At 55.7% G+C, this 27,721-nt stretch overlaps 1 protein-coding gene across 4 annotated transcripts in view; it reads right to left on the bottom strand.

Moving 5' to 3' along the window:
- Positions 1-27,721, bottom strand: part of LOC139277669 (DENN domain-containing protein 3-like) — a 202,348-nt gene that overhangs the window by 29,287 nt on the left and 145,340 nt on the right. For 3 of the 4 annotated variants that reach the window (XM_070896461.1, XM_070896460.1, XM_070896462.1), the window contains exons 16-21: positions 27,200-27,370; positions 23,492-23,621; positions 21,905-22,012; positions 10,182-10,318; positions 8,388-8,557; positions 1,742-1,878 (exon numbers count right to left, since the gene is read on the bottom strand). In XM_070896461.1, the coding sequence (XP_070752562.1) occupies positions 1,742-1,878; positions 8,388-8,557; positions 10,182-10,318; positions 21,905-22,012; positions 23,492-23,621; positions 27,200-27,370 (853 nt within the window). Of the gene's footprint in view, positions 1-1,741; positions 1,879-8,387; positions 8,558-10,181; positions 10,319-21,904; positions 22,013-23,491; positions 23,622-27,199; positions 27,371-27,721 lie in introns of those variants that run through there. The other variant, XM_070896463.1, reaches the window with a different exon arrangement.

Below are 27,721 nucleotides of genomic sequence, written 5' to 3'. Positions count from 1 at the left end.
CTCTCCCCTCTCCCCTCTCCCTGGGCCGCTCCCTCTCCCCTCTCCCTGGGGCTCTCCCTCTTCCTCTCCCCTCTCCCTGGGGCCGCTCCCTGTGGTGCTCCCTGTGGCCTCTCCCTCTCCCCTCTCCTTGGGCCTCTCCCTCTCCCCTCTCCTTGGGCCTCTCCCTCTCCCCTCTCCTTGGGCCTCTCCCTCTCCCCTCTCCCTGGGGCCTCTCCCTCTCCCCTCTCCCTGGGGCCTCTCCCTCTCCCCTCTCCCTGGGGCCTCTCCCTCTCCCCTCGCCCTGGGGCCGCTCCTTGGGGCCGCTCCCTGTGGCCTCTCCCTCTCCCCTCTCCCTGGGGCCTCTCCCTGGGGCCGCTCCCTTGGGCCACTCCCTGGGCCTCTCCCTGTGGTGCTCCCTGTGGCCTCTCCCTCTCCCCTCTCCCAGGGGTCTCTCCCTCTCCCCTCTCCCTGGGCCGCTCCCCTCTCCCCTCTCCCTGGGGCCACTCCCCTCTCCCCGCTCCCTGGGGCCTCTCCTTGGGGCCACTCCCTGGGCCTCTTCCTTGGTGCTCCCTGTGGCCTCTCCCTCTCCCCTCTCCCTGGGGCCGCTCCCCTCTCCCCTCTCCCTGGGGCCACTCCCTGGGCCTCTCCCTTGGTGCTCCCTGTGGCCTCTCCCTCTCCCCTCTCCCTGGGGCCGCTCCCTCTCCCCTCTCCCTGGGGCCTCTCCCTCCCCCCTCTCCCTGTGGCCTCTCCCTGTGGTGCTCCCTGTGGCCTCTCCCTCTCCCCTCTCCCTGGGGCCTCTCCCTGGGGCCGCTCCCTTGGGCCACTCCCTGGGCCTCTCCCTGTGGTGCTCCCTTGTGGCCTCTCCCTCTCCCCTCTCCCTGGGGCCTCTCCCTGGGCCGCTCCCCTCTCCCCGCTCCCTGGGGCCACTCCCTGGCCCTCTCCCTGTGGTGTTCCCTGTGGCCTCTCCCTCTCCCCTCTCCCTGGGGCCTCTCCCTCTCCCCTCTCCCTGTGGCCGCTCCCTGTGGTGCTCCCTCTCTTTGACATACCCTTTCTCTCACCCCCTCTCGATGCCTCTCTCTCTGTAATCGGTGATGCCTTTGTCTTTGCCGTAGCATCCTGTGACGGTGAAGTCGGAGCAGGCGGTCGATGCCAGCACAGCCCCCATGAAGCGACAGAAATGGTAGATTATGGAAAGTGCCATGAGTGATACAGGGGAAAAAGTAGGAGGCAGAACAATCTTTGAGCAAAGACATCGCTGCTATCGGCCCGCCAGCCTAACTGTTGGAAACCAGAAATAAGTAATGGCCGACAGAAGAAACCTTCTAAGATGGCGCCTTTAAATAGCGCTGGCACATCTGGTTCCCGACTCGAGCCGCCGTTGTCATTGCCAGACGCGAAGGTAGGTTGCACGGGGCGATTTCACTTCCGGGGCGGTAAGCGGGCGATGTGTACGACGATGACATCATCGGCGCACTACCCTGTACCGCCTCCGCAAAACCCGCCCAATCCCGGAGGCGCTAATGGACGTCGCTAAAAGGGCAATTTCAGCCCCTTCAGTGCCCTCAGCATGGGGGACAACTGGGGGAACAAAGCGTTTGGGAACCTGCAGGTCAATGAGTGGCCTCGTGTTTCTGCAATAAATTGACTAAATGCGCGGGTTAGCATCAAGCTGCAGTGCCCGATGGAGAGGATTCTCTGCACACAGACTCTCCGTCCTTCAATCACACCCCCCTCCCCAATGCCCCGCTCGAGACGTACTCACAGCACCAGATCCGGTCGTGATGGAGAGCGATGGCCGTGAGCCGCCAACATTGTGGCAACTGGAACTGGCTCTTCAGCACCATCTGCACCGGGTCCCACAGGATGATGGCCCCGTCCAGGCTACAGGAGTAGATCTGACTGGGGGGAAAGAGCAAACTGGCAAAGGACTTCATACATTGCCCGTGTGTCAGTGTGTGTGTGTGTGTGTGAGTGTGCCAGTGTGTGTGTGTCTGTGTGAGTATGTGTGTGTGTGTGTGCGTGTGTCAGTGTGTGTGTCAGTGTGTATGTGTGCGTGTGAGTGTGTGTGTGTGCGTGTGTGTGCGTGTCAGTGAGTGTGTGTGTGTGTGAGTGTGTGTGTGTGTGAGTGTGTGTGTCAGTGAGTGTGTGTGTGTGTGCGTGTCAGTGTGTGTGTCAGTGTGCGTGTCAGTATGCGTGTGTCACTGTGTGTGTCAGTGAGTGTGTCAGTGAATGTGTCAGTGTGCGTGTGTCACTGTGTGTGTGTGTCAGTGAGTGTGTCAGTGAGTGTGTGTGTGTGTGTGTGTGTCAGTGAGCGTGTCAGTGTGTGTGTGTGTGTGGCAGTGTGCGTGTCAGTGAGTGTGTGTCAGTGTGCGTGTCAGTGTGCATGTCAGTGTGCGTGTTTCACTGTGTGTGTCAGTGAGTGTGTCAGTGAGTGTGTCGTGTGCGTGTGTCACTGTGTGTGTGTCAGTGAGCGTGTCAGTGAGTGTGTGTGTGTGTGTGTGTGTGTGTGTGTGTGTCAGTGAGCGTGTCAGTGTGTGTGTCAGTGTGTGTGTGTCAGTGTGCGTGTCAGTGAGTGTGTGTCAGTGTGCATGTCAGTGTGCATGTCAGTGTGCGTGTTTCACTGTGTGTGTCAGTGAGTGTGTCAGTGAATGTGTCAGTGTGCGTGTGTCACTGTGTGTGTGTGTCAGTGAGTGTGTGTATGTGTCAGTGAGCGTGTCAGTGTGTGTGTCAGTATGTGTGTGTGTCAGTGTGTGTGTCAGTGTGTGTGTGTCAGTGTGTGTGTGTGTCACTGTGTGTGTCAGTGAGTGTGCCAATGAGTGTGTGCCAGTGAGTGTGTCAGCGTGCGTCTGTGTGTGTGTCCATGTGAATGTGTCAGTGAGTGTGTCAATGAGTGTGTCCGTGTGAGTGTGCCAATGAGTGTGTCAGTGAGTGCAGCAGTGTGAGTGTGTAAGTGAGTGTATTGGTGAGCGTGTAAGTGAGTGTGTGAGTGAGTGTGCCTGCGAGTGGGCCAGTGAGTATGCCAGTGTGAGTGAGTATGCGAGTGAGTGTGTAAGTGAGTGAGTGTGTCAGTGAGTGTGTCCGCGAGCATGTCAGTGAGTGTGTCAGCGAGTGAGTGTGTCAGTAAGTGTGTCAGTGAGTGAGTGTGTCAGTGAGTGAGTGTGTCTGTGAGCGTGTCCGCGAGTGTGTCAGTGAGTGTGTGTCAGTTTGTGTGTGTCAGTTTGTGTATGTCAGTGAGTGTGCCACTGTGTGTGTCACTGTGTGTGTCACTGTGTGTTTCAGTGAGTGTATGTGTCAGTGTGTGTGTTAGTGTGTGTGTCAGTGAGTGTTTCCGTGAGTCTGTCCGTGAGTGTGTCCGTGAGTGTGTCCGTGAGTGTGTCAGTGTGTGTGTGTCAGTGTGTGTGTCAGTGAGTGTGTCAACGAGTGTGTCAGCGAGTGAGTGTGTCTGCGAGCGTGTCCGCGAGTGTGTCAGTGAGTGAGTGTGTCTGTGAGTGTGTCAGTGTGTGTGTGTCAGTGTGTGTGTCCGTGAGTGTGTCATTGAGTGTGTCAGTGTGTGTTTCAGTGAGTGTGTCACTGTATGTGTCACTGTGTGTTTCAGTGAGTGTGTGTGTCAGTGTGTGTGTTAGTGTGTGTGTGTCAGTGTGTGTGTCAGTGTGTGTGTTTCAGTGAGTGTGTCACTGTGTGTGTCAGTGTGTGTAGTGAGTGTGTCCGTGTGTGTGTGTCAGTGAGTGTTTCCGTGAGTCTGTCCATGAGTGTGTCCGTGAGTGTGTCAGTATGTGTGTGTCAGTGTGTGTGTCAGTGCGTGTTTCAGTGAGTGTGTCAGTGTGTGTTTCAGTGAGTGTGTTTGTCAGTGTGTGTGTCAGTATGTATGAGTGTCAGTGTGTGTGTTAGTGTGTGTGTTAGTGTGTGTGTTAGTGTGTGTGTTTCAGTGAGTGTGTCAGCGAGTGTGCCAGTGAGTGTGTTAGTGTGTGTGTCAGTGTGTGTGTGTCAGTGTATGTCAGTGTGTGTTTCAGTGAGTGTGTTTGTCAGTGTGTGTGTTTGTGTGTATGAGTGTCAGTGAGTGTGTCAGTGAGTGTGTCAGCGTGTATGTCAATGTGTGCGTGTCAGTGAGTGTGCCAGCGTGCGCGTGTCTGTGTGTGTGTCAGTGAATGTGTCCACGTGAATGTGCCAATGAGTGTGTCAATGAGGGTGTCAATGAGTGTGTCTGTGTGAGTGTGCCAATGAGTGTGTCAGTGAGTGTATGTGCCAATAAGTGTGTCAATGAGTGAGTGTGTCGGTGAGTGTGTCAGTGTGAGTGTGTAAGTGAGTGTATCAGTGAGCGTGTAAGCGAATGGGTCAGTGTGAGTGTGTCAGTGTGAGTGTGTGTGTGAGTGTGTGTGAGAGTGAGTGTGTGAGTAAGTGCGCGAGTGAGTGTATCTATGAGCGTGTCAGTGAGTGAGTGTGTCAGTGAGTGAGTGTGTCAGTGAGTGTGTGTCAGTGAGCGTGTCAGTGTGTCTGTTTCAGTGAGTGTGTCACTGTGTGTGTCAGTGAGTGTTTCAGTGAGTGTTTCAGTGAGTGTTTCAGTGAGTGTGTATGTGAGTGTGTCAGTGTGTGTGTGTCAGTGTGTATGTGTCAGTGTGTGTCAGTGTGTGTGTCAGTGTGTGTGTCAGTGAGTGTGTCAGTGAGTGTGTCAGTGTGTGTGTGTCAGTGTGTGTGTGTCAGTGAGTGTGTCAATGTGTGTGTGTCAGTGAGCGTGTGTCAGTAAGTGTGTCAGTGTGTGCTTCAGTGTGTGCTTCAGTGAGTGTGTCAGTGTGTATGTCAGTGTGTGTGTCAGTGTGTGTGTCAGTGAGTGTGTCAGTGTGTGTGTGTCAGTGTGTGTGTCAGTGTGTGTGTCAGTGTGTGTGTGTCAGTGTGTGTTTCAGTGAGTGTGTTTGTCAGTGTGTGTATGAGTGTCAGTGAGTGTGTCAGTGTGTGTTTCAGTGAGTGTGTCAGTGAGTGTGTCAGCGTGTGTGTCAATGTGTGCGTGTCAGTGAGTGCGCAAGTGAGTGTGTCTACGAGCGTGTCAGTGAGTGAGTGTGTCAGTGAGTGAGTGTGTCAGTGAGTGTGTCAGTGTGTGTGTTTCAGTGAGCGTGTCACTGTGTGTGTCAGTGAGTGTTTCAGTGAGTGTTTCAGTGAGTGTGCATGTGAGTGTGTCAGTGTGTGTGTGTCAGTGTGTATGTGTCAGTGTGTGTCAGTGTGTGTGTGTCAGTGAGCGTGTGTCAGTAAGCGTGTGTCAGTGAGTGTGTCAGTGTGTATGTCAGTGAGTGTGTCAGTGTGTATGTCAGTGAGTGTGTCAGTGAATGTGTCAATGAGTGTGTCCGTGTGAGTGTGCCAATGAGTGTGTCAGTGAGTGCATCAGTGCGAGTGTGTAAGTGACTGTATTGGTGAGCGTGTAAGTGAGTGTGTGAGTGAGTGTGCCTGCGAGTGGGCCAGTGAATATGCCAGTGTGAGTGCGTATGCGAGTGAGTGTGTAAGTGAGTGTGTCAGCGAGTGTGTCAGCGAGTGAGTGTGTCAGTGAGTGTGTCCGCGAGCATGTCAGTGAGTGTGTCAGCGAGTGAGTGTGTCAGTAAGTGTGTCAGTGAGTGAGTGTGTCAGTGAGTGAGTGTGTCTGTGAGCGTGTCCGCAAGTGTGTCACCGAGTGAGTGTGTCCGCGAGTGTGTCAGTGAGTGTGTGTCAGTTTGTGTGTGTCAGTTTGTGTATGTCAGTGAGTGTGCCACTGTGTGTGTCACTGTGTGTGTCACTGTGTTTTTCAGTGAGTGTATGTGTCAGTGTGTGTGTTAGTGTGTGTGTCAGTGAGTGTTTCCGTGAGTCTGTCCGTGAGTGTGTCCGTGAGTGTGTCAGTGTGTGTGTCAGTGTGTGTGTGTCAGTGTGTGTGTCAGTGAGTGTGTCAGCGAGTGTATCAGCGAGTGAGTGTGTCTGCGAGCGTGTCCGCGAGTGTGTCAGTGAGTGAGTGTGTCTGTGAGTGTGTGTGTGTGTCAGTGTGTGTGGCCGTGAGTGTGTCATTGAGTGTGTCAGTGTGTGTTTCAGTGAGTGTGTCACTGTATGTGTCACTGTGTGTTTCAGTGAGTGTGTGTGTTAGTGTGTGTGTGTCAGTGTGTGTGTCAGTGAGTGTGTCAGTGTGTGTGTTTCAGTGAGTGTGTCACTGTGTGTGTCAGTGTGTGTGTAGTGAGTGTGTCCGTGTGTGTGTGTCAGTGAGTGTTTCCGTGAGTCTGTCCGTGAGTGTGTCAGTGTGTGTGTGTCAGTGTGTGTGTGTCAGTGTGTGTGTGTCAGTGAGTGTGTCAGCGAGTGTGTCAGCGAGTGAGTGTGTCTGCGAGCGTGTCCGCAAGTGTGTCAGTGAGTGAGTGTGTCCGTGAGTGTGTCAGTGTGTGTGTCAGTGTGTGTGTCCGTGAGTGTGTCAGTGTGTGTGTCAGTGTGTGTCAGTTTGTGTGTGTCAGTGTGTGTTTCAGTGAGTGTGTCACTGTGTGTGTCACTGTGTGTTTCAGTGAGTGTGTGTGTTAGTGTGTGTGTTAGTGTGTGTGTGTCAGTGTGTGTGTCAGTGAGTGTGTCAGTGTGTGTGTTTCAGTGAGTGTGTCACTGTGTGTGTCAGTGTGTGTGTAGTGAGTGTGTCAGTGTGTGTGTAGTGAGTGCATCCGTGTGTGTGTCAGTGAGTGTTTCCGTGAGTCTGCCCATGAGTGTGTCCATGTGTGTGTGTCAGTGAGTGTTTCCGTGAGTCTGTCCATGAGTGTGTCCGTGAGTGTGTCAGTGTGTGTGTGTCAGTGTGTGTGTGTCAGTGTGTGTGTGTCAGTGTGTGTGTCAGTCTTTGTGTGTCAGTGCGTGTTTCAGTGAGTGTGTCAGTGTGTGTTTCAGTGAGTGTGTTTGTCAGTGTGTGTGTCAGTGTGTATGAGTGTTAGTGTGTGTGTTAGTGTGTGTGTTAGTGTGTGTGTTTCAGTGAGTGTGTCAGCGAGTGTGCCAGTGAGTGTGTCAGTGTGTGTGCCAGTGTGTGTGTGTCAGTGTATGTCAGTGTGTGTTTCAGTGAATGTGTTTGTCAGTGTGTGTGTTTGTGTGTATGAGTGTCAGTGAGTGTGTCAGTGAGTGTTTCAGTGAGTGTGTCAGTGAGTGTGTCAGTGAGTGTGTCAGTGAGTGTGTCAGTGAGTGTTTCAGTGAGTGTGTCAGTGAGTGTGTCAGCGTGTGTGTCAATGTGTGCGTGTCAGTGAGTGTGCCAGCGTGCGCGTGTCTGTGTGTGTGTCAGTGAATGTGTCCACGTGAATGTGTCAGTGAGTGTGTCAATGAGGGTGTCAATGAGTGTGTCCGTGTGTGCTTCAGTGTGTGCTTCAGTGAGTGTGTCAGTGTGTGTGTCAGTGAGTGTGTCAGTGTGTGTGTCAGTGTGTATGTCAGTGTGTGTGTCAGTGAGTGTGTCAGTGAGTGTGTCAGTGTGTGTGTGTCAGTGTGTGCGTGTCAGTGTGTGTGTCAGTGTGTGTGTCCGTGAGTGTGTCAGTGTGTATGTCAGTGAGTGTGTCAGTGTGTGTGTCAGTGTGTGTGTGTCAGTGTGTGCGTGTCAGTGAGCGTGTCAGTGTGTGTGTCCGTGAGTGTGTCAGTGTGAGTGTCAGTGTGTCTGTCAGTGTGTGTGTTTGTGTGTATGAGTGTCAGTGAGTGTGTCAGTGAGTGTTTCAGTGAGTGTGTCCATGAGTGTGTCAGTGAGTGTGTCACTGTGTGTGTGTGTCAGTGTGTGCGTGTCAGTGTGTGTGTCAGTGTGTGTGTCCGTGAGTGTGTCAGTGCGTGTCAGTGTGTGTGTCAGTGTGTGTGTGTGTGTCAGTGTGTGTGTGCCAGTGTGTGTGTCAGTGAGTGTGTCCATGAGTGTGTCCATGAGTGTGCCCATGAGTGTGTTCGTGAGTGTGTCTGTAAGTGTTTCAGTGAGTGTGTGTCAGTGAGTGTGTCAGTGTGAGTGTGTCAGTTTCGATCTTCACTTTAGTGAATGAAGATCGTGCACTGGTGTTACAGGGATGAGGGGTTGGGGTCGGGGGTCGGGTTGGGGTTTGGAGTTCGGGATTTGGGGTGGAGACAGGGGTTGGGGTTGTGGGTTGGAATTGGGGTTGGGGTCAGGGGTCAGAGTTGGAGTCGGGGGGATGGGGTCAGGGGTTGGGTTGGGGGTTGGGGGGGTCGGGTTGGAGTTGGGGTTGGGGTGGGGGTTTGGGGTTGCGGTTCGAGGCGGGGGGGTGGGGTCAGGGGTTGGGTTCGGGGTTCGGGGTGGGGGGGGTTGGGGTCGGGTTGGAGTTGGGGTTGGGGTCAGGGGTCAGAGTTGGAGTCGGGGGTTGGGGGTGGGGGGGTTGGGGGTTTGGGGTGGGTGGGTTGGGATCGGGTTGGAGTTGGGGTTGGGGTCAGGGGTCAGGATCGGGTGGGGGTTTGGGGGGAATCACCTGGTTTTCTCCCCGTTCTTCTCCACCTGCTCCTGGATCATGTCGGACACCTGGTTGCGATGTCCCATCAGCCGCTTCTTGCAGGTCATGGCCACTGCGTCAATGATGTAAATGAACGAATCCTCGGATCCGAGCCAGACCTGCTCGTGGCCGATGCCAATGATGCAGTGCTGCGCCAGGAGAGAAAGGGAGAGAAGGTATCAGGTACTGGGCATTGGGCCGCTCCTCCTTGGCTTCTGTCAGGATCCAACTGATCCTCGGGGCATGCTCGAGGAACTGTTACCCTTCTCCAGCCCCTCATTCTCGTACAGTTGTGTACCGAGCCTGAGGGGCTGCAACAGGCTCCGATACTTCCCTGCCCGCGGCGAAGGTGATACATTTATGCCTCTGCGGTCTCGTGGCATTGGTGATAAGTAAGTATTTTCTGTCCTTACCGAATAGAAGTCTTTACAATTATGGGGTTGGATAGGTTAGACATCGAGAAGCTGTTCCGATTTGTGTGGGAGACCAAAACTAGGGAGGGGTTGAGGCGAATAGTATCGATGCATTTAAGATAAACACATGAGGGAGAAAGGAATAGAGGGATATGGTGATGGGGTGAGACGGAGAGGGGTGGGAGGGAGCTGGTGTGGAGCATAAACCCCGGCACGGGTAACAGTGGGGCCAAGTGGCCTTTCCTGCTGTGTCACACTTAATGTGCGAGGGAGCTGGGAGGGGCAGGAGTGAGGGACGTAGACAGTGGGGATCCCACTCACACCTTCTCCACCCAAACCCAATGACTGACATCTCTGACCTCTGGAGGCCTGACAGTTACTGGCATTGTTCTCCTTGGAGCAGCGAAGGCTGGGTAGAGCTTTGATCGAGATGTTCCGAATCACAAGGGGGTTTAGGTCGAGTGAATAGGGAGAAACTGCTTCCAATAATGGGAGGGTGGGTAACCAGAGGACACAGGTTTAAGACGATTGGTGAAAGAACGGAGACGACACAAGGAAAAACGTTCTCACACAACGAGTGGTTATGATCTGGAACGTGCTGCCTGATAGGGTGGTGGAGGCAGATTCAATAGTCGCCTTCAAAAGGGAATTGGATCAATACTGAAAGGAGAAAATATTGCAGGGACACGGGGAAAGAGCGAGGGCACTGGATCAGCGTCGATAGAGCTGGCACAGATTCGATGGGCCGAATGGCCTCCTGTGCTGTCCTGCCCAATGACTGTATTGCGAAGAGATGAGATTACATAGAAAATAGGTGCAGGAGTAGGCCATTCGGCCCTTCGAGCCTGCACCGCCATTCAATGAGTTCATGGCTGATCATTCCCTCAGTACCCCTTTCCTGCTTTCTCTCCATACCCCTTGATCCCTTTAGCCGTAAGGGTCACATCTAACTCCCTCTGGAATATATCCAATGAATTGGCCTCAACAACTCTCTGCGGCAGGGAATTCCACAGGTTCACCACTCTCTGGGTGAAGAAGTTTCTCCTCATCTCAGTCCTAAATGGCTTACCCCTTATCCTTAGACTGTGCCCCTGGTTCTGGACTTCCCTAACATCGGGAACATTCTTCCCGCATCTAACCTGTCCCATCCCGTCAGAATTTTATATGTTTCTATGAGGTCCCCTCTCATCCTTCTAAACTCCAGTGAATACAGGCCCAGTCGATCCAGTCTCTCCTCATTTGTGAAAGATGCCAGGCGGGGATCGGGGTGCGGGGGGGGGGGGGGTGGGTGCGGGGGGGGGTGGGGTGGGTACACGGGCTGTGTGGTTCCTGCCTTCCCCCCCCACCCCACCTCACTCACCAGCTTCGAGCGCCCGGCCTGGATGGGCAGCTGCTCCATGATCCAGGTGGCGGCGTTGAACATCAGCACACGCCCGTCGCTCAGCGCGCACCACAGCTTGGGGTGGGTGTCCGCACTCTCACACGGGTCCAGGTTCCCTGGGGGCACAGGCCACAGCTTCATCACCACATCAACAACAGCCTGCATTTATATAGCGCCTTTAACGCGCTTCACAGGAGCGTGAAAAACAAAGTCTGACACCGAGCCGCGGAGGGAGGCATTAGGACAGATCGCGGTCACAGAGGTGGGTTTTAAGGAGCATCCAAACGGAGGAGAGCGAGGCAGAGAGGTTTAGGGAGGGAGTCCCAGAGCTTGGGGCCCAGGCAGCTGAAGGCACAGCCACCGATGGTGGAGCGATTGACATTGTAGATGCTCAAGAGACCAGAATTAGAGGAACGCAGAGATCTCGGTGGGGGGGATTGGTGGCTGTGGGACTGAAGGTTACAGAGTTACAGCGATATGGAGAGATTGAAAACAAGGATGAACATTTTAATATCGAGGCGTGGTTGGACTGGCAGCGAGCACAGGGGGTGATGGGTGAGTGGGACTCGGTGTGAGTTAGGACACGGGGCAGCGAGCACAGGGGGTGATGGGTGAGTGGGACTTGGTGCGAGTTAGGACACGGGGCAGCGAGCACAGGGGGTGATGGGTGAGTGGGACTGGGTGCGAGTTAGAACACGGGGCAATGAGCACAGGGGGTGATGGGTGAGTGGGACTGGGTGTGAGTTAGGACACAGGGCAATGAGCACAGGGAGTGATGGGTGAGTGGGACTGGGTGTGAGTTAGGACACAGGGCAATGAGCACAGGGGGTGATGGGTGAGTGGGACTCGGTGCGAGTTAGGACACGGGGTCAGCGAGCCCAGGGGGTGATGGGTGAGCGGGACTCGGTGTGAGTTAGGACACGGGGCAGTGAGCACAGGGGGTGATGGGTAAGTGGGACTGGGTGTGAGTTAGGACACGGGGTCAGTGAGCACAGGGGGTGATGGGTGAGCGGGACTCGGTGCGAGTTAGGACACGGGGCAGTGAGCACAGGGGGTGATGGGTGAGTGGGACTCGGTGCGAGTTACGGCACGGGGCAGTGAGCACAGGGGGTGATGGGTGAGTGGGACTGGGTGTGAGTTAGGACACAGGGTCAGTGAGCACAGGGGGTGATGGGTGAGTGGGACTGGGTGTGAGTTAGGACACGGGGCAGTGAGCACAGGGGGTGATGGGTGAGTGGGACTGGGTGTGAGTTAGGACACAGGGCAGTGAGCACAGGGGGTGATGGGTGAGTGGGACTGGGTGTGAGTTAGGACACGGGGCAGTGAGCACAGGGGGTGATGGGTGAGTGGGACTGGGTGTGAGTTAGGACACGGGGCAGTGAGCACAGGGGGTGATGGGTGAGTGGGACTCGGTGTGAGTTAGGACACGGGGCAGTGAGCACAGGGGTGATGGGTGAGCGGGACTGGGTGTGAGTTAGGACACGGGGCAGTGAGCACAGGGGTGATGGGTGAGCGGGACTGGGTGTGAGTTAGGACACGGGGCAGTGAGCACAGGGGGTGATGGGTGAGCGGGACTTGGTGTGAGTTAGGACACGGGGCAGTGAGCACAGAGGGTGATGGGTGAGCGGGACTGGGTGTGAGTTAGGACACGGGGCAGTGAGCACAGGGGTGATGGGTGAGCGGGACTGGGTGTGAGTTAGGACACGGGGCAGTGAGCACAGGGGGTGATGGGTGAGCGGGACTCGGTGCGAGTTAGGACACGGGGCAGTGAGCACAGGGGGTGATGGGTGAGTGGGACTCGGTGCGAGTTACGGCACGGGGCAGTGAGCACAGGGGGTGATGGGTGAGTGGGACTGGGTGTGAGTTAGGACACAGGGTCAGTGAGCACAGGGGGTGATGGGTGAGTGGGACTGGGTGTGAGTTAGGACACGGGGCAGTGAGCACAGGGGGTGATGGGTGAGTGGGACTGGGTGTGAGTTAGGACACAGGGCAGTGAGCACAGGGGGTGATGGGTGAGTGGGACTGGGTGTGAGTTAGGACACGGGGCAGTGAGCACAGGGGGTGATGGGTGAGTGGGACTGGGTGTGAGTTAGGACACGGGGCAGTGAGCACAGGGGGTGATGGGTGAGTGGGACTCGGTGTGAGTTAGGACACGGGGCAGTGAGCACAGGGGTGATGGGTGAGCGGGACTGGGTGTGAGTTAGGACACGGGGCAGTGAGCACAGGGGTGATGGGTGAGCGGGACTGGGTGTGAGTTAGGACACGGGGCAGTGAGCACAGGGGGTGATGGGTGAGCGGGACTGGGTGTGAGTTAGGACACGGGGCAGTGAGCACAGAGGGTGATGGGTGAGCGGGACTGGGTGTGAGTTAGGACACGGGGCAGTGAGCACAGGGGTGATGGGTGAGCGGGACTGGGTGTGAGTTAGGACACGGGGCAGTGAGCACAGGGGGTGATGGGTGAGCGGGACTGGGTGTGAGTTAGGACACGGGGCAGTGAGCACAGAGGGTGATGGGTGAGCGGGACTGGGTGTGAGTTAGGACACGGGGCAGTGAGCACAGGGGGTGATGGGTGAGCGGGACTGGGTGTGAGTTAGGACACGGGGCAGTGAACACAGAGGGTGATGGGTGAGCGGGACTGGGTGTGAGTTAGGACACGGGGCAGTGAGCACAGGGGGTGATGGGTGAGCGGGACTGGGTGTGAGTTAGGACACGGGGCAGTGAGCACAGGGGGTGATGGGTGAGCGGGACTGGGTGTGAGTTAGGACACGGGGCAGTGAGCACAGGGGGTGATGGGTGAGTGGGACTGGGTGTGAGTTAGGACACGGGGCAGTGAGCACAGGGGGTGATGGGTGAGCGGGACTGGGTGTGAGTTAGGACACGGGGCAGTGAGCACAGAGGGTGATGGGTGAGCGGGACTGGGTGTGAGTTAGGACACGGGGCAGTGAGCACAGGGGTGATGGGTGAGCGGGACTGGGTGTGAGTTAGGACACGGGGCAGTGAGCACAGGGGGTGATGGGTGAGCGGGACTGGGCGTGAGTTAGGACACGGGGCAGTGAGCACAGAGGGTGATGGGTGAGCGGGACTGGGTGTGAGTTAGGACACGGGGCATTGAGCACAGGGGGTGATGGGTGAGCGGGACTGGGTGTGAGTTAGGACACGGGGCAGTGAGCACAGAGGGTGATGGGTGAGCGGGACTGGGTGTGAGTTAGGACACGGGGCAGTGAGCACAGGGGTGATGGGTGAGCGGGACTGGGTGTGAGTTAGGACACGGGGCAGTGAGCACAGGGGTGATGGGTGAGCGGGACTGGGTGTGAGTTAGGACACGGGGCAGTGAGCACAGGGGTGATGGGTGAGCGGGACTGGGTGTGAGTTAGGACACGGGGCAGTGAGCACAGGGGGTGATGGGTGAGCGGGACTGGGTGTGAGTTAGGACACGGGGCAGTGAGCACAGGGGGTGATGGGTGAGCGGGACTGGGTGTGAGTTAGGACACGGGGCAGTGAGCACAGGGGGTGATGGGTGAGTGGGACTGGGTGTGAGTTAGGACACGGGGCAGTGAGCACAGGGGGTGATGGGTGAGCGGGACTGGGTGTGAGTTAGGACACGGGGCAGTGAGCACAGGGGGTGATGGGTGAGTGGGACTGGGTGTGAGTTAGGACACGGGGCAGTGAGCACAGGGGTGATGGGTGAGCGGGACTGGGTGTGAGTTAGGACACGGGGCAGTGAGCACAGGGGTGATGGGTGAGCGGGACTGGGTGTGAGTTAGGACACGGGGCAGTGAGCACAGGGGGTGATGGGTGAGCGGGACTGGGTGTGAGTTAGGACACGGGGCAGTGAGCACAGGGGGTGATGGGTGAGCGGGACTGGGTGTGAGTTAGGACACGGGGCAGTGAGCACAGGGGGTGATGGGTGAGTGGGACTGGGTGTGAGTTAGGACACGGGGCAGTGAGCACAGGGGGTGATGGGTGAGCGGGACTGGGTGTGAGTTAGGACACGGGGCAGTGAGCACAGGGGGTGATGGGTGAGTGGGACTGGGTGTGAGTTAGGACACGGGGCAGTGAGCACAGGGGGTGATGGGTGAGTGGGACTGGGTGTGAGTTAGGACACGGGGCAGTGAGCACAGGGGGTGATGGGTGAGCGGGACTGGGTGTGAGTTAGGACACGGGGCAGTGAGCACAGGGGGTGATGGGTGAGCGGGACTGGGTGTGAGTTAGGACACGGAGGCAGCGAGCACAGGGGGTGATGGGTGAGTGGGACTGGGTGTGAGTTAGGACACGGAGGCAGCGAGCACAGGGGGTGATGGGTGAGCGGGACTGGGTGTGAGTTAGGACACGGAGGCAGCGAGCACAGGGGGTGATGGGTGAGTGGGACTGGGTGTGAGTTAGGACACGGGGCAGTGAGCACAGGGGGTGATGGGTGAGCGGGACTGGGTGTGAGTTAGGACACGGGGCAGTGAGCACAGGGGGTGATGGGTGAGTGGGACTGGGTGTGAGTTAGGACACGGGGCAGTGAGCACAGGGGGTGATGGGTGAGTGGGACTGGGTGTGAGTTAGGACACGGGGCAGTGAGCACAGGGGGTGATGGGTGAGCGGGACTGGGTGTGAGTTAGGACACGGGGCAGTGAGCACAGGGGGTGATGGGTGAGCGGGACTGGGTGTGAGTTAGGACACGGGGCAGTGAGCACAGGGGGTGATGGGTGAGTGGGACGGTGTGAGTTAGGACACGGGTCAGTGAGCACAGGGGGTGATGGGTGAGTGGGACTCGGTGTGAGTTAGGACACGGGGGCAGTGAGCACAGGGGTTGATGGGTGAGTGGGACTCGGTGCGAGTTAGGACACGGGGCAGTGAGCACAGGGGGTGATGGGTGAGCGGGACTCGGTGCGAGTTAGGACACGGGGCAGTGAGCACAGGGGGTGATGGGTGAGCGGGACTCGGTGCGTTAGGACACGGGGGCAGCAGAGTTTTGGACGAGCTTTAGTTGATGGACGGTGGAGGATCCAAGTCACAGCAGAAGGAGGAGACACGCACGGCTTGAATATTGGCCACGACACCAGCGTAAACTCCCCCGATCTTCCTCAAAATAGTGGCCATGAGATTATTTACAACCACCTGAGGGAGCAGACGGGGCCTCGGTTTAACATCGCATCCGAAAGACAACACTTTCGACAGTGCAGCGTTCCCTCAGTACTGCCCCTCCGACAGTGAGGCACTCCCTCAGTACTGCCCCTCCAACAGTACAGCACTCCCTCAATACTTCCCCTCCGACAGTGCGGGGCTCCCTCAGTACTGCCCCTCCAACAGTACAGCACTCCCTCAATACTGCCCCTCCAACAGTGCGGGGCTCCCTCAGTACTGCCCCTCCAACAGTACAGCACTCCCTCAATACTTCCCCTCCGACAGTGCGGGGCCTCCTCGGTACTGCCCATCCGACAATGCGGTGCTCCCTCAGTACTGTCCCTCCGACAGTGCAGCACTCCCTCAGTACTGCCCCTCCGACAGTGCGGCACTCCCTCAGTACTGCCCCTCCGACAGTGCGGCACTCCCTCAGTACTGCCCCTCCGACAGTGCGGCACTCCCTCAGTACTGCCCCTCCGACAGTGAGGCACTCCCTCAGTACTGCCCCTCCGACAGTGCGGCACTCCCTCAGTACTGCCCCTCCGACAGTGCAGCGCTCCCTCAGTACTGCCCCTCCGACAGTGCAGCGCTCCCTCAGTACTGCCCCTCCGACATAGAAACATAGAAACATAGAAAATAGGTGCAGGAGTAGGCCATTCGGCCCTTCGAGCCTGCATCGTTATCCAATGAGTTCATGGCTGAACATGCAACTTCAGTACCCCATTCCTGCTTTCTCGCCATACCCCTTGATCCCCCGAGTAGTAAGGACTACATCTAACTCCTTTTTGAATATATTTAGTGAATTGGCCTCAACAACTTCCTGTGGTAGAGAATTCCACAGGTTCACAACTCTCTGGGTGAAGAAGTTTCTCCTCATCTCGGTCCTAAATGGCTTACCCCTTATCCTTAGACTGTGACCCCTGGTTCTGGACTTCCCCAACATTGGGAACATTCTTCCTGCATCTACCCTGTCTAAACCCGTCAGAATTTTAAACGTTTCTATGAGATCCCCTCTCATTCTTCTGAACTCCAGTGAATACAAGCCCAGTTGATCCAGTCTTTCTTGATATGTCAGTCCCATCATCCCGGGAATCAGTCTGGTGAACCTTCGCTGCACTCCCTCAATCACAAGAATGTCCTTCCTCAAGTTAGGAGACCAAAACTGTACACAATACTCCAGGTGTGGCCTCACCAAGGCCCTGTACAACTGCAGTAACACCTCGTTGCCCCTGTACTCAGATCCCCTCGCTATGAAGGCCAACATGCCATTTGCTTTCTTAACCGCCTGCTGTACCTGCATGCCAACCTTCAATGACTGATGTACCATGACACCCAGGTCTTGTTGCACCTCCCCTTTTCCTAATCTGTCACCATTCAGATAATAGTCTGTCTCTCTGTTTTTACCACCAAAGTGGATAACCTCACATTAATCCACATTATACTTCATCTACCATGCATTTGCCCACTCACCTAACCTATCCAAGTCACTCTGCAGCCTCACAGCATCCTCCTCGCAGCTCACACTGCCACCCAACTTAGTGTCATCCGCAAATTTGGAGATACTACATTTAATCCCCTCGTCTAAATCATTAATGTACAGTGTAAACAGCTGGGGCCCCAGCACAGAACCTTGCGGTACCCCACTAGTCATGCCTGCCATTCTGAAAAGTACCCATTTACTCCTACTCTTTGCTTCCTGTCTGCCAACCAGTTCTCAATCCATGTCAGCACACTATCCCCAATCCCATGTGCTTTAACTTTGCACATTAATCTCTTGTGTGGGACCTTGTCGAAAGCCTTCTGAAAGTCCAAATACACCACATCAACTGGTTCTCCCTTGTCCACTCTACTGGAAACATCCTCAAAAAATTCCAGAAGATTTGTCAAGCATGATTTCCCTTTCACAAATCCATGCTGACTTGGACCTATCATGTCACCTCTTTCCAAATGCGCTGCTATGACATCCTTAATAATTGATTCCATCATTTTACCCACTACCGATGTCAGACTGACCGGTCTATAATTCCCTGTTTTCCCTCTCCCTCCTTTTTTAAAAAGTGGGGTTACATTGGCTACCCTCCACCCCATAGGAACTGATCCAGAGTCAATGGAATGTTGGAAAATGATTGTCAATGCATCCGCTATTTCCAAGGCCACTTCCTTAAGTACTCTGGGATGCAGTCCATCAGACCCTGGGGATTTATCGGCCTTCAATCCCATCAATTTCCCCAACACAATTTCCCGACTAATAAGGATTTCCCTCAGTTCCTCCTCCTTACTAGACCCTCTGACCCCTTTTATATCCGGAAGGTTGTTTGTGTCCTCCTTAGTGAATACCGAACCAAAGTACTTGTTCAATTGGTCTGCCATTTCTTTGTTCCCCGTTAAGACTTCCCCTGATTCTGACTGCAGGGGACCTAAGTTTGTGCAGTACAGTGCAGCACTCCCTCAGTACTGCCCCTCCGACAGTGCAGCACTCCCTCAGTACTGCCCCTCCGACAGTGCAGCACTCCCTCAGTACTGCCCCTCCGACAGTGCAGCACTCCCTCAGTACTGCCCCTCCGACAGTGCAGCACTCCCACAGTACTGCCCCTCCGACAGTGCGGCACTCCCTCAGTACTGCCCCTCCGACAGTGCGGCACTCCCTCAGTACTGCCCCTCCGACAGTGCAGTGCTCCCTCAGTATTGCCCATCCCCCCGGGACACTGCGTCCAGTTCTGGGCCCCCCCCCCGGGACACTGTGTCCAGTCCTGCCCCCCACCCCCCCCGGGACACTGCGTCCAGTCCTGCCCCCCACCGCCCCCCCGGGACACTGCGTCCAGTCCTGCCCCCCACCACCCCCCCCCCCGGGACACTGCGTCCAGTCCTGCCCCCCCCCCCCCCCCCCCCCCCCGGGACACTGCGTCCAGTTCTGGCCCCCCCCCCCCCGGGACACTGCGTCCAGTCCTGCCCACCCCCCCCACCCCTCAGGGAGGGTATATCGGCCTCGGAGGGGGAGCAGCCCAGATTCCCCAGACTGACTCCGTGGCTATCAACGGAAATCAGGGATAGTATTAAAGCCAAGGAAGTGGCATACAAATTGGCCAGAAATAGCAGCGAACCTGGGGACTGGGAGAAATTTAGAACTCAGCAGAGGAGGACAAAGGGTTTGATTAGGGCAGGGAAAATGGAGTACGAGAAGAAGCTTGCAGGGAACATTAAGACGGATTGCAAAAGTTTCTATAGGTATGTAAAGAGAAAAAGGTTCGTAAAGACAAACGTAGGTCCCCTGCAGTCAGAATCAGGGGAAGTCTTAACGGGGAACAAAGAAATGGCGGACCAATTGAACAAGTACTTTGGTTCGGTATTCACTGAGGAGGACACAAACAACCTTCCGGATATAAAAGGGGTCAGAGGGTCTAGTAAGGAGGAGGAACCGAGGGAAATCATTATTAGTCGGGAAATTGTGTTGGGGAAATTGATGGGATTGAAGGCCGATAAATCCCCAGGGCCTGATGGACTGCATCCCAGAGTACTTAAGGAGGTGGCCTTGGAAATAGTGGATGCATTGACAGTCATTTTCCAACATTCCATTGACTCTGGATCAGTTCCTATGGAGTGGAGGGTAGCCAATGTAACCCCACTTTTTAAAAAAGGAGGGAGAGAGAAAACAGGGAATTATAGACCGGTCAGTCTGACATCGGTAGTGAGTAAAATGATGGAATCAATTATTAAGGATGTCATAGCAGTGCATTTGGAAAGAGGTAACATGATAGGTCCAAGTCAGCATGGATTTATGAAAGGGAAATCATGCTTGACAAATCTTCTGGAATTTTTTGAGGATGTTTCCAGTAAAGTGGACAAAGGAGAACCAGTTGATGTGGTATATTTGGACTTTCAGAAGGCTTTCGACAAGGTCCCACACAAGAGATTAATGTGCAAAGTTAAAGCACATGGGATTGGGGGTAGTGTGCTGACATGGATTGAGAACTGGTTGGCAGACAGGAAGCAAAGAGTAGGAGTAAATGGGTACTTTTCAGAATGGCAGGCAGTGACTAGTGGGGTACCGCAAGGTTCTGTGCTGGGGCCCCAGCTGTTTACATTGTACATTAATGATTTAGATGAGGGGATTAAATGTAGTATCTCCAAATTTGCGGATGACACTAAGTTGGGTGGCAGTGTGAGCTGCGAGGAGGATGCTGTGAGGCTGCAGAGTGACTTGGATAGGTTAGGTGAGTGGGCAAATGCATGGCAGATGAAGTATAATGTGGATAAATGTGAGGTTATCCACTTTGGTGGTAAAAACAGAGAGACAGACTATTATCTGAATGGTGACAGATTAGGAAAAGGGGAGGTGCAACAAGACCTGGGTGTCATGGTACATCAGTCATTGAAGGTTGGCATGCAGGTACAGCAGGCGGTTAAGAAAGCAAATGGCATGTTGGCCTTCATAGCGAGGGGATTTGAGTACAGGGGCAGGGAGGTGTTGCTACAGTTGTACAGGGCCTTGGTGAGGCCACACCTGGAGTATTGTGTACAGTTTTGGTCTCCTAACTTGAGGAAGGACATTCTTGTTATTGAGGGAGTGCAGCGAAGGTTCACCAGACTGATTCCCGGGATGGTGGGACTGACCTATCAAGAAAGACTGAATCAACTGGGCTTGTATTCACTGGAATTCAGAAGAATGAGAGGGGACCTCATAGAAACGTTTAAAATTCTGACGGGTTTAGACAGGTTAGATGCAGGAAGAATGTTCCCAATGTTGGGGAAGTCCAGAACCAGGGGTCACAGTCTAAGGATAAGGGGTAAGCCATTTAGGACCGAGATGAGGAGAAACTTCTTCACCCAGAGAGTGGTGAACCTGTGGAATTCTCTACCACAGAAAGTTGTTGAGGCCAATTCACTAAATATATTCAAAAGGGAGTTAGATGAAGTCCTTACTACTAGGGGGATCAAGGGGTATGGCGAGAAAGCAGGAAGTGGGTACTGAAGTTTCATGTTCAGCCATGAACTCATTGAATGGCGGTGCAGGCTAGAAGGGCTGAATGGCCTACTCCTGCACCTATTTTCTATGTTTCTATGTTCTATGTTTCTAAATCCCGAGGGCAGGCAGGTTGCACAGACTGGGCTTGTGTTCTCCGAGTGTAGAAGGGCGAGGGGGGATGTAATCGAGGTGTTTAAGATGATTAAAGGATGTGATGTGGTGGATCGAGAGAAACTATTCCCTCTGGTGGGGGGAGTCAAGAACAAGGGGCAGAACCTTAACATTAGAGCCCGGCCGTTCAGGGTGATGTCAGGAAGCACTTCTTCACACAAAGGGTGCTGGGAATCTGGAACTCTCTCCCAGAAAGCTGTGGATGGTGGAGCCAATGGGAGCTTTCAGCGCTGAGATCGACAGTTGTTTGTTGGGTAAGGGTATAGGGGGATATGGAGCAAAGGAGGGTAAATGGGATTGAGGTACAGATGACCCACGATCTGATTGAATGGCGGAGCAGGTTCGAGGGGCTGAATGGGTCTCCTCCTGTTCCTGTGTAACAGGTTCGAGGGGCTGAATGGGCCTCCTCCTGTTCCTGTGTAACAGGCTCGAGGGGCTGAATGGGCCTCCTCCTGTTCCTGTGTAACAGGCTCGAGGGGCTGAATGGGCCTCCTCCTGTTCCTGTGTAACAGGCTCGAGGGGTTGAATGGCCTCCTCCTGTTCCTGTGTAACAAGCTCGAGGGGCTGAATGGGCCTCCTCCTGTTCCTGTGTAACAGGTTCGAGGGGCTGAATGGGCCTCCTCCTGTTCCTGTGTAACAGGCTCGAGGGGCTGAATGGGCCTCCTCCTGTTCCTGTGTAACAGGCTCGAGGGACTGAATGGGCCTCCTCCTGTTCCTGTGTAACAGGCTCGAGGGGCTGAATGGGCCTCCTCCTGTTCCTGTGTAGCAGGCTCGAGGGGCTGAATGGCCTCCTCCTGTTCCTGTGCAACAGGCTCGAGGGGCTGAATGGCCTCCTCCTGTTCCTGTGTAACAGGCTTGAGGGGCTGAATGGCTTCCTCCTGTTCCTGTGTAACAGGCTCGAAGGGCTGAATGGGCCTCCTCCTGTTCCTGTGTAACAGGCTCGAGGGACTGAATGGGCCTCCTCCTGTTCCTGTGTAACAGGCTCGAGGGGCTGAATGGCCTCCTCCTGTTCCTGTGTAACAGGCTCGAAGGGCTGAATGGGTCTCCTCCTGTTCCTGTGTAACAGGCTCGAGGGGCTGAATGGCCTCCTCCTGTTCCTGTGTAACAGGCTCGAGGGGCTGAATGGCTTCCTCCTGTTCCTGTGTAACAGGCTCGAGGGGCTGAATGGCTTCCTCCTGTTCCTGTGTAACAGGCACAAGGGGTTGAAACACTTGTTTTTGCCTCCTGTTTCCCTTCTGAGCAGCAGAAGCTGTTTGGGGCAAAGACCTTCATCGAGCTATACGCCCGAGGCGGACGTCTGAGAGAATAACGTCCCGTAATTTGTGCACGGAGGAGTGCGGAGAGTGTGAGGGGAGACGGAGCAGGAGGCCAGCACTTCTCCTGGGAGTGCCGCTGGGCCCAAGCCGGGCATCCCACCTCCTGTACGCGGCGTGAGAGATACTGGGCAGCAGCTTACCGGGTACATAGAGCAGGACATCCACGGCGTCGGAGGTGGAGCTCGCATCAGACAAGTGGAGGGTGTGCTTCAGGGCATCTGAGGTCATGGTGGGCACACTGGGCGGCTCTGAGATGGAGAAAGGACACAACTGTGAATAAAGTGAACACCGCCTCGAGGACCCCTCATCCCCTCGTCCCAAACCTTGCCCCAGTGCCAGGACTGGAGGAGTTCCAGTCAGCGGCCTGGCACTGAGGGCCAGAGGTGGTATCCAGCCCAGCGATGATGGTGCTTGGTGATCTCAAAGCCAGCAATTCCTCAAACCAGCCACACAGCTGGACCCCGACCTGAATGGTGTCAGCCGTGGCCAAGTGGGTCTGAGTCAGAGGGTCCCAGTACCACTCAGCACAGAATCCAGGCCGACACTGCTGGTGCAGTACTGAGGGAGCACCGCACTGTCGCAGGGGCAGTACTGAGGGAGTGCTGCACTGTCGGAGGGGCAGTACTGAGGGAGTGCTGCACTGTTGGAGGAGCAGTACTGAGGGAGTGCTGCACTGTCGGAGAGGCAATACTGAGGGAGCGCTGCACTGTCGGAGGGGCAGTTCTGAGGGAGTGCTGCACTGTCGGAGGGGCAGTACTGAGGGAGCGCTGCACTGTCGGAGAGGCAATACTGAGGGAGCGCTGCACTGTCGGAGAGGCAGTACTGAGGGAGTGCCGCACTGTCGCAGGGGCAGTACTGAGGGAGCCCCGCACTGTCGGAGGGGCAGTACTGAGGGAGTGCCGCACTGTCGCAGGGGCAGTACTGAGGGAGTGCTGCACTGTCGGAGGGGCAGTACTGAGGGAGCCCTGCACTGTCGGAGGGGTAGTACTGAGGGAGTGCCGCACTGTCGGGGGGCAGTACTGAGGGAGCCCCGCACTGTCAGAGGTGCCGTCTTTCAGATGAGACATTATACCGAAGCCCCGTCTGCTCTCTCAGGTGGAGGTAAAAGATCCCACAACACTATTGGAAGAAGAGGAGCGGAGTTATCCCCGGTCTTCTGGCAAATATTTATCCCTCAACCAACATCACCAAAACAGATTATCGGGTCATTATCACATTGCTGTTTATGGGAGCTTGCTGTGCGGAAATTGGCCGCCGCGTTTCCGACATTACAACAGTGATTATGCTCTTAAAGTATTCATTGGCTGTAAAGCGTTTTGGGGCGTCCTGCAGTTGTGAAAGGCGCTATATAAATGCAAGTCTAGTGAAGTCTTTCTCTGTTTGACGGTCATCAGCTAATTATCGCGGGGTCAATGCGGGCGGACAGACTGTGAGAGACAGCACTGTTAGCGGTCTGGGTCTGCTGGGCCCCGCGATCGGCCATCGGAGGCTGGTTCCGGGGCCCTGGGGACAATGCACGGGGCCCACAGTGCGGGTGGGGTTCAGTGGGGCTTGACGTTTGCGCCTGTGCGCCCTGTTGACGCGCTGCTTGCGGTCACGGCTGACAGCTGGTGCACCAACCTGTGCTGGCCCACAGGCCGAGCGGCTGTTAGAGCCACGGTGACTGTGATAGGTGCTACATAAATGCGAGTCTCTCCCCCCACACCCGCCGCGGTCAGCGAGCCTACCTTCACCGGCTGTCTGGTCGAGATAGGCCAGCTTGGCGGCGAGGGTCATGGGTCGCGGGTAGAACCTACACTTGGCCAACGTGTTGATGAGCTGGACGTTGTTGAGCGCCTGCTGAATGTACTGAGCATCCTGCACGGAGAGAGGGAAGAATCTCATCAGGCAACGGACCCAGCACGGCCCCCAAAGACCCAGCCTCGGGACCACCCACCCGTCTGCGCACCCATCAATCCCCACATCGATTGGGGGACCCTGGGTCCATCAGAGCTGAGCGCAGGAAGTCACCACTGGGAGGAGCTAGCGAGCTGTCCGAGTTGCATGGGCCACGGTCTGGGCCACTCCAGCTTACTGCTTGGCCTCAGCACCCTGGGGTTAGGGAGGGGGTCACTGTGACTTGCAAGGCGCACGTGTGGGGCTGTTGGGGCGGGTACAGGACCAGGCTCAGTGCTGGCGTAAGCACATAATAAATAGGAGCAGGAGTCGGCCATTCGGCCCCTCGAGCCTGCTCCGCCATTCAATCAGATCTCGACTGATCATCGGCCTCAGCTCCACCTCCCCGCCCGAGCCCCACATCCCTCGATTTCCTGGGACTCCAAGGGATACAAATTGCCCCCTGCCCGGTGGTCTTTACCGAAACTGCGGTTCAGCTTTTGATCTGGCGGTCGGTGTAAATGGGGCTGGTGACGGCAACTGAGGGGCGGAAGCTGGGGGCATGCGTATTCACCGCCGCGGTGATATCACCACGGCTCTCGCCTTCACGGTTACTAAACATCGGCCCACTGGGCCACCAGGGTGGGTCTCGGCCGGGCCAGCGGCCTGGTGCCCAAGAGGGGGCGCAGGCTGCCTGCTGACGGCCCGGCTGAACCCGGGGACATAATTGTCGGCCCGACCTAGCAGTCGGCCGACAAAAAAACAACATGGCGGCAGCGGCAGTGCGCCCTCCCCTTTAAGGGAAACCGCCCCACCGCTGCAGAAGGCCGCAGCCTCACTGGGCCGCCGGGGAAACAGGTTTTGGCCCCGCCAGGCAGGCCGAGGATGTTCAGAGGGGAATGTCGCCATCGGGGGGAGTGGTAGATCGGCGGTGCGCATGGTGATGGTGGGCTTACCGCTGATCGGTAAGGGGGAGGGGGGGTTCGAGGCACCGCCGCGAAACCTCGGGGGGGGGGGAAATTGGGCTCCCAGCGGCCACTGCACCAAAAGCTGGCGGCCACTCCACTCTGCCGATTTGTGGGGGTAACAGGCCTTAAGGAGAGGGGCAATTTCGGCCCCCAAGAATCTATCGATCCCTGTCTTGAATATACTCAACGACTGACCTCCACAGCCCAATTCCAAAGGTTCACCACCCTCTGAGCGAAGAAATTCCTCCTCATCTCAGTCCTAAATGGCCGACCCCTGATCCTGAGACTGTGACCCCTGGTTCTAGTCTCCCCAGCCCCGGGGGGGAAACACCCTCCCTGCATCTACCCTCTCAATCTTATATGTTTCAATGAGATCACCTCTCATTCGTCTAAACACCAGGGAGTGTCTGCATGGCCCAATAGCCCTGTGAGAGTCCTCTGTTAGGCGTGGTGAGCTATAGCCGATTGCTCCCAGCCCCGTCAGGAGAGGAGGAGAAGACATTAGGAAACAAATCCCAGTGCAAATCGGAAATTCCAGACCTTCCCCTCCCCCCTCCCACCCCCCCGAAAAACTCAGGTGAAACTGAGTGTTGGTGTCACATGCTTTAATATGTTCCCGTGGCACAGCACAGTTATAATGTGCTATATCTCCGAGTCACACACCATCCTGACTGGGAAATATATCGGCCGTTCCTTCATCGTCGCTGGGTCACAATCCTGGAACTCCCTCCCTAACAGCACTGTGGGAGCACCTTCACCACACGGACTGCAGCGATTCAAGGAGGCTTCTCGAGGGGCAATTAGGGATGGGCAATAAATGCCGGCCTTGCCAGCGACGCCCACATCCCAGGAACGGATAAAGTAAAATTCCTGGACACAGTCGCTACTTCCCAGCATCAGTTAGGCCCCGCCCACACTTCTGCAGCAATCGCCCACCCCAGATCTTCTGCTCCCTGGAGAGGCGGGGCCTAATGCCTTGCTTCTATTCGTTGAAAAAAATAGGTTCTTTGCAAGAATTGTGACTCTGCCGGGAGAGAAATCCAATGTTATTCCCAAACCAATGGCCGGACAGGTTTGGTGTCATGGTGATGGGACCCACTCTCCCCACAAGTCACGGGAACACTCACATCCTTTGCCAAATCCCCCCAACCCTGTCCCAAAATTCTGACGGGATTGGACAGGTTAGATGCAGGAAGAATGTTCCCGATGTTGGGGAAGTCCAGAACCAGGGGACACAGTCTAAGGATAAGGGGTAAGCCATTTGGGACCGAGATGAGGAGAAACTTCTTCACCCAGAGAGTGGTGAACCTGTGGAATTCTCTACCACAGAAAGTTGTTGAGGCCAATTCACTAAATATATTCAAAAGGAAGTTAGATGTGGCCCTTACGGCTAAAGGGATCAAGGGGTATGGAGAGAAAGCAGGAAAGGGGTACTGAGGGAATGATCAGCCATGATCTTATTGAATGGTGGTGCAGGCTCGAAGGGCTGAATGGCCGACTCCTGCACCTGTTTTCTATGTTTCTATGTTACACTGGCTGGATGAGCTGTGTGGGGTATAGGGAGAGGGTGGGATGAAGTTGGGGTTTTTTTGGCCCTACATTACCCCACTGTGAGATGGGCTGGGCCCTTGCCGGTGTTGTTTGTACGGGTCGGGACCTGCCGGCCGGGACAGGCCGCTAAGAATGCTGGGGGGGTGGACAAGACTCAGGGATTGTCTCTGAGCCCGATCATCGCGTCCCAGGCCCCGACGCTCTCCCCAATGGTCGCCCAATATGTCCATCAGCCAATGATGGCGGTCACAACACCCATAATCCTCTGCAGTCCAGAAAGCACTCTATCCGGTGCAGAGGCCCACACTGCATCTCAGGTCCGAGATAGCCCCGCCCCGTTGGTCACCAGTCCAGGCGCCGAGAGAGACGGGAGAAGGAAATATCCCGGAGACATTTCTCCCGGATTGCTCGCAGGCGTGTGCGGGAGATTGATCTTTAATTTCGGGAGATTCTGGGAGGATTGGCGATTCCCCAAACCTTGACATAGACGACACTGCCACCCAGAAATGGGGCCCGCCTAAAATAAAACAAAGATCGGAAATAACTGGCCAGGGGACATCATTCAACACACAAGAACATAAGAATTAGGAGCAGGAGTCGGCCATTCAGCCCCTCGAGCCCGCTCCGCCATTCAATAAGATCATGGCTGATCTTCGACCTCAACTCCACTTTCCCGCTCGATCCCCATATCCTCAATACCCAAAAATCTATCGATCTCAGTCTTGAATATACTCAACGACTGAGCCTCCACAGCCCTCTGGGGCAGAGAATTCCAAAGATTCACCCCCCTCTGAGTGAATAAGTTTCTCCTCATCTCAGTCCTAAATGGCCGACCCCTTATCCTGAGACTGTGACCCCTGGTTCTAGACTCCCCAGCCCGGGGGAAACATCCTCCCTGCATCTACCCCGTCAATCCCCCTCAAAATACTTAAGTTTCAACGAGATCGCCTCTCATTCTTCTAAACTCCACAGAATACAACAGGAGAAATTGCCGGTGGGTGGGTCGGTCGGAGGTTACAGTTCAGCTGCCCCCAGTCTCACCTTGTGCCTGTCGGCCAGGAACAACCCTGCACGCATCTCCCGGATAATCACCTTCCACAGGTCCCGTTCTGACTTGAGGTTGGCGATGAAGGGCTCTTTGTCCCGGACTTTGATCTTCAGGGCCAGAATCTTCAGTGGGAAAAGGTTCACCGGCAAACAAGGCTCCACCTCCTGCAGGAAGCAAACACACAGCGTCAGGCGTGTCCCCGATGGGCGTGCGCTGGGACTGAGCGCTGTCTACTGGACAGTCTTCCTGTCTCCTTGGGCTGAGAGATACCGCGATACTCTACTATCCCAACACTCCCCTGGCCGGCCTCCCATCTCCCACCCTCCATCAACTTCAGCTCATCCAAAACTCGGCTGCCCCATGTCCTAACTCTCACCGAATCCCATCACCCCCTGTGCTCGCTGCCCCGTGTCCTAACTCGCACCCAGTCCCGCTCACCCATCACACCCTGTGCTCGCTGCCCCGTGTCCTAACTCTCACCGAGTCCCATCACCCATCACCCCCTGTGCTCGCTG

This window comes from Pristiophorus japonicus, chromosome 12 (genome assembly GCF_044704955.1).
Source record: "Pristiophorus japonicus isolate sPriJap1 chromosome 12, sPriJap1.hap1, whole genome shotgun sequence".
Lineage (NCBI taxonomy): Eukaryota > Metazoa > Chordata > Chondrichthyes > Pristiophoridae > Pristiophorus > Pristiophorus japonicus.
Note: the sequence above shows the minus strand (reverse complement) of the source record. Positions and strands in the feature narration are given on the sequence as shown.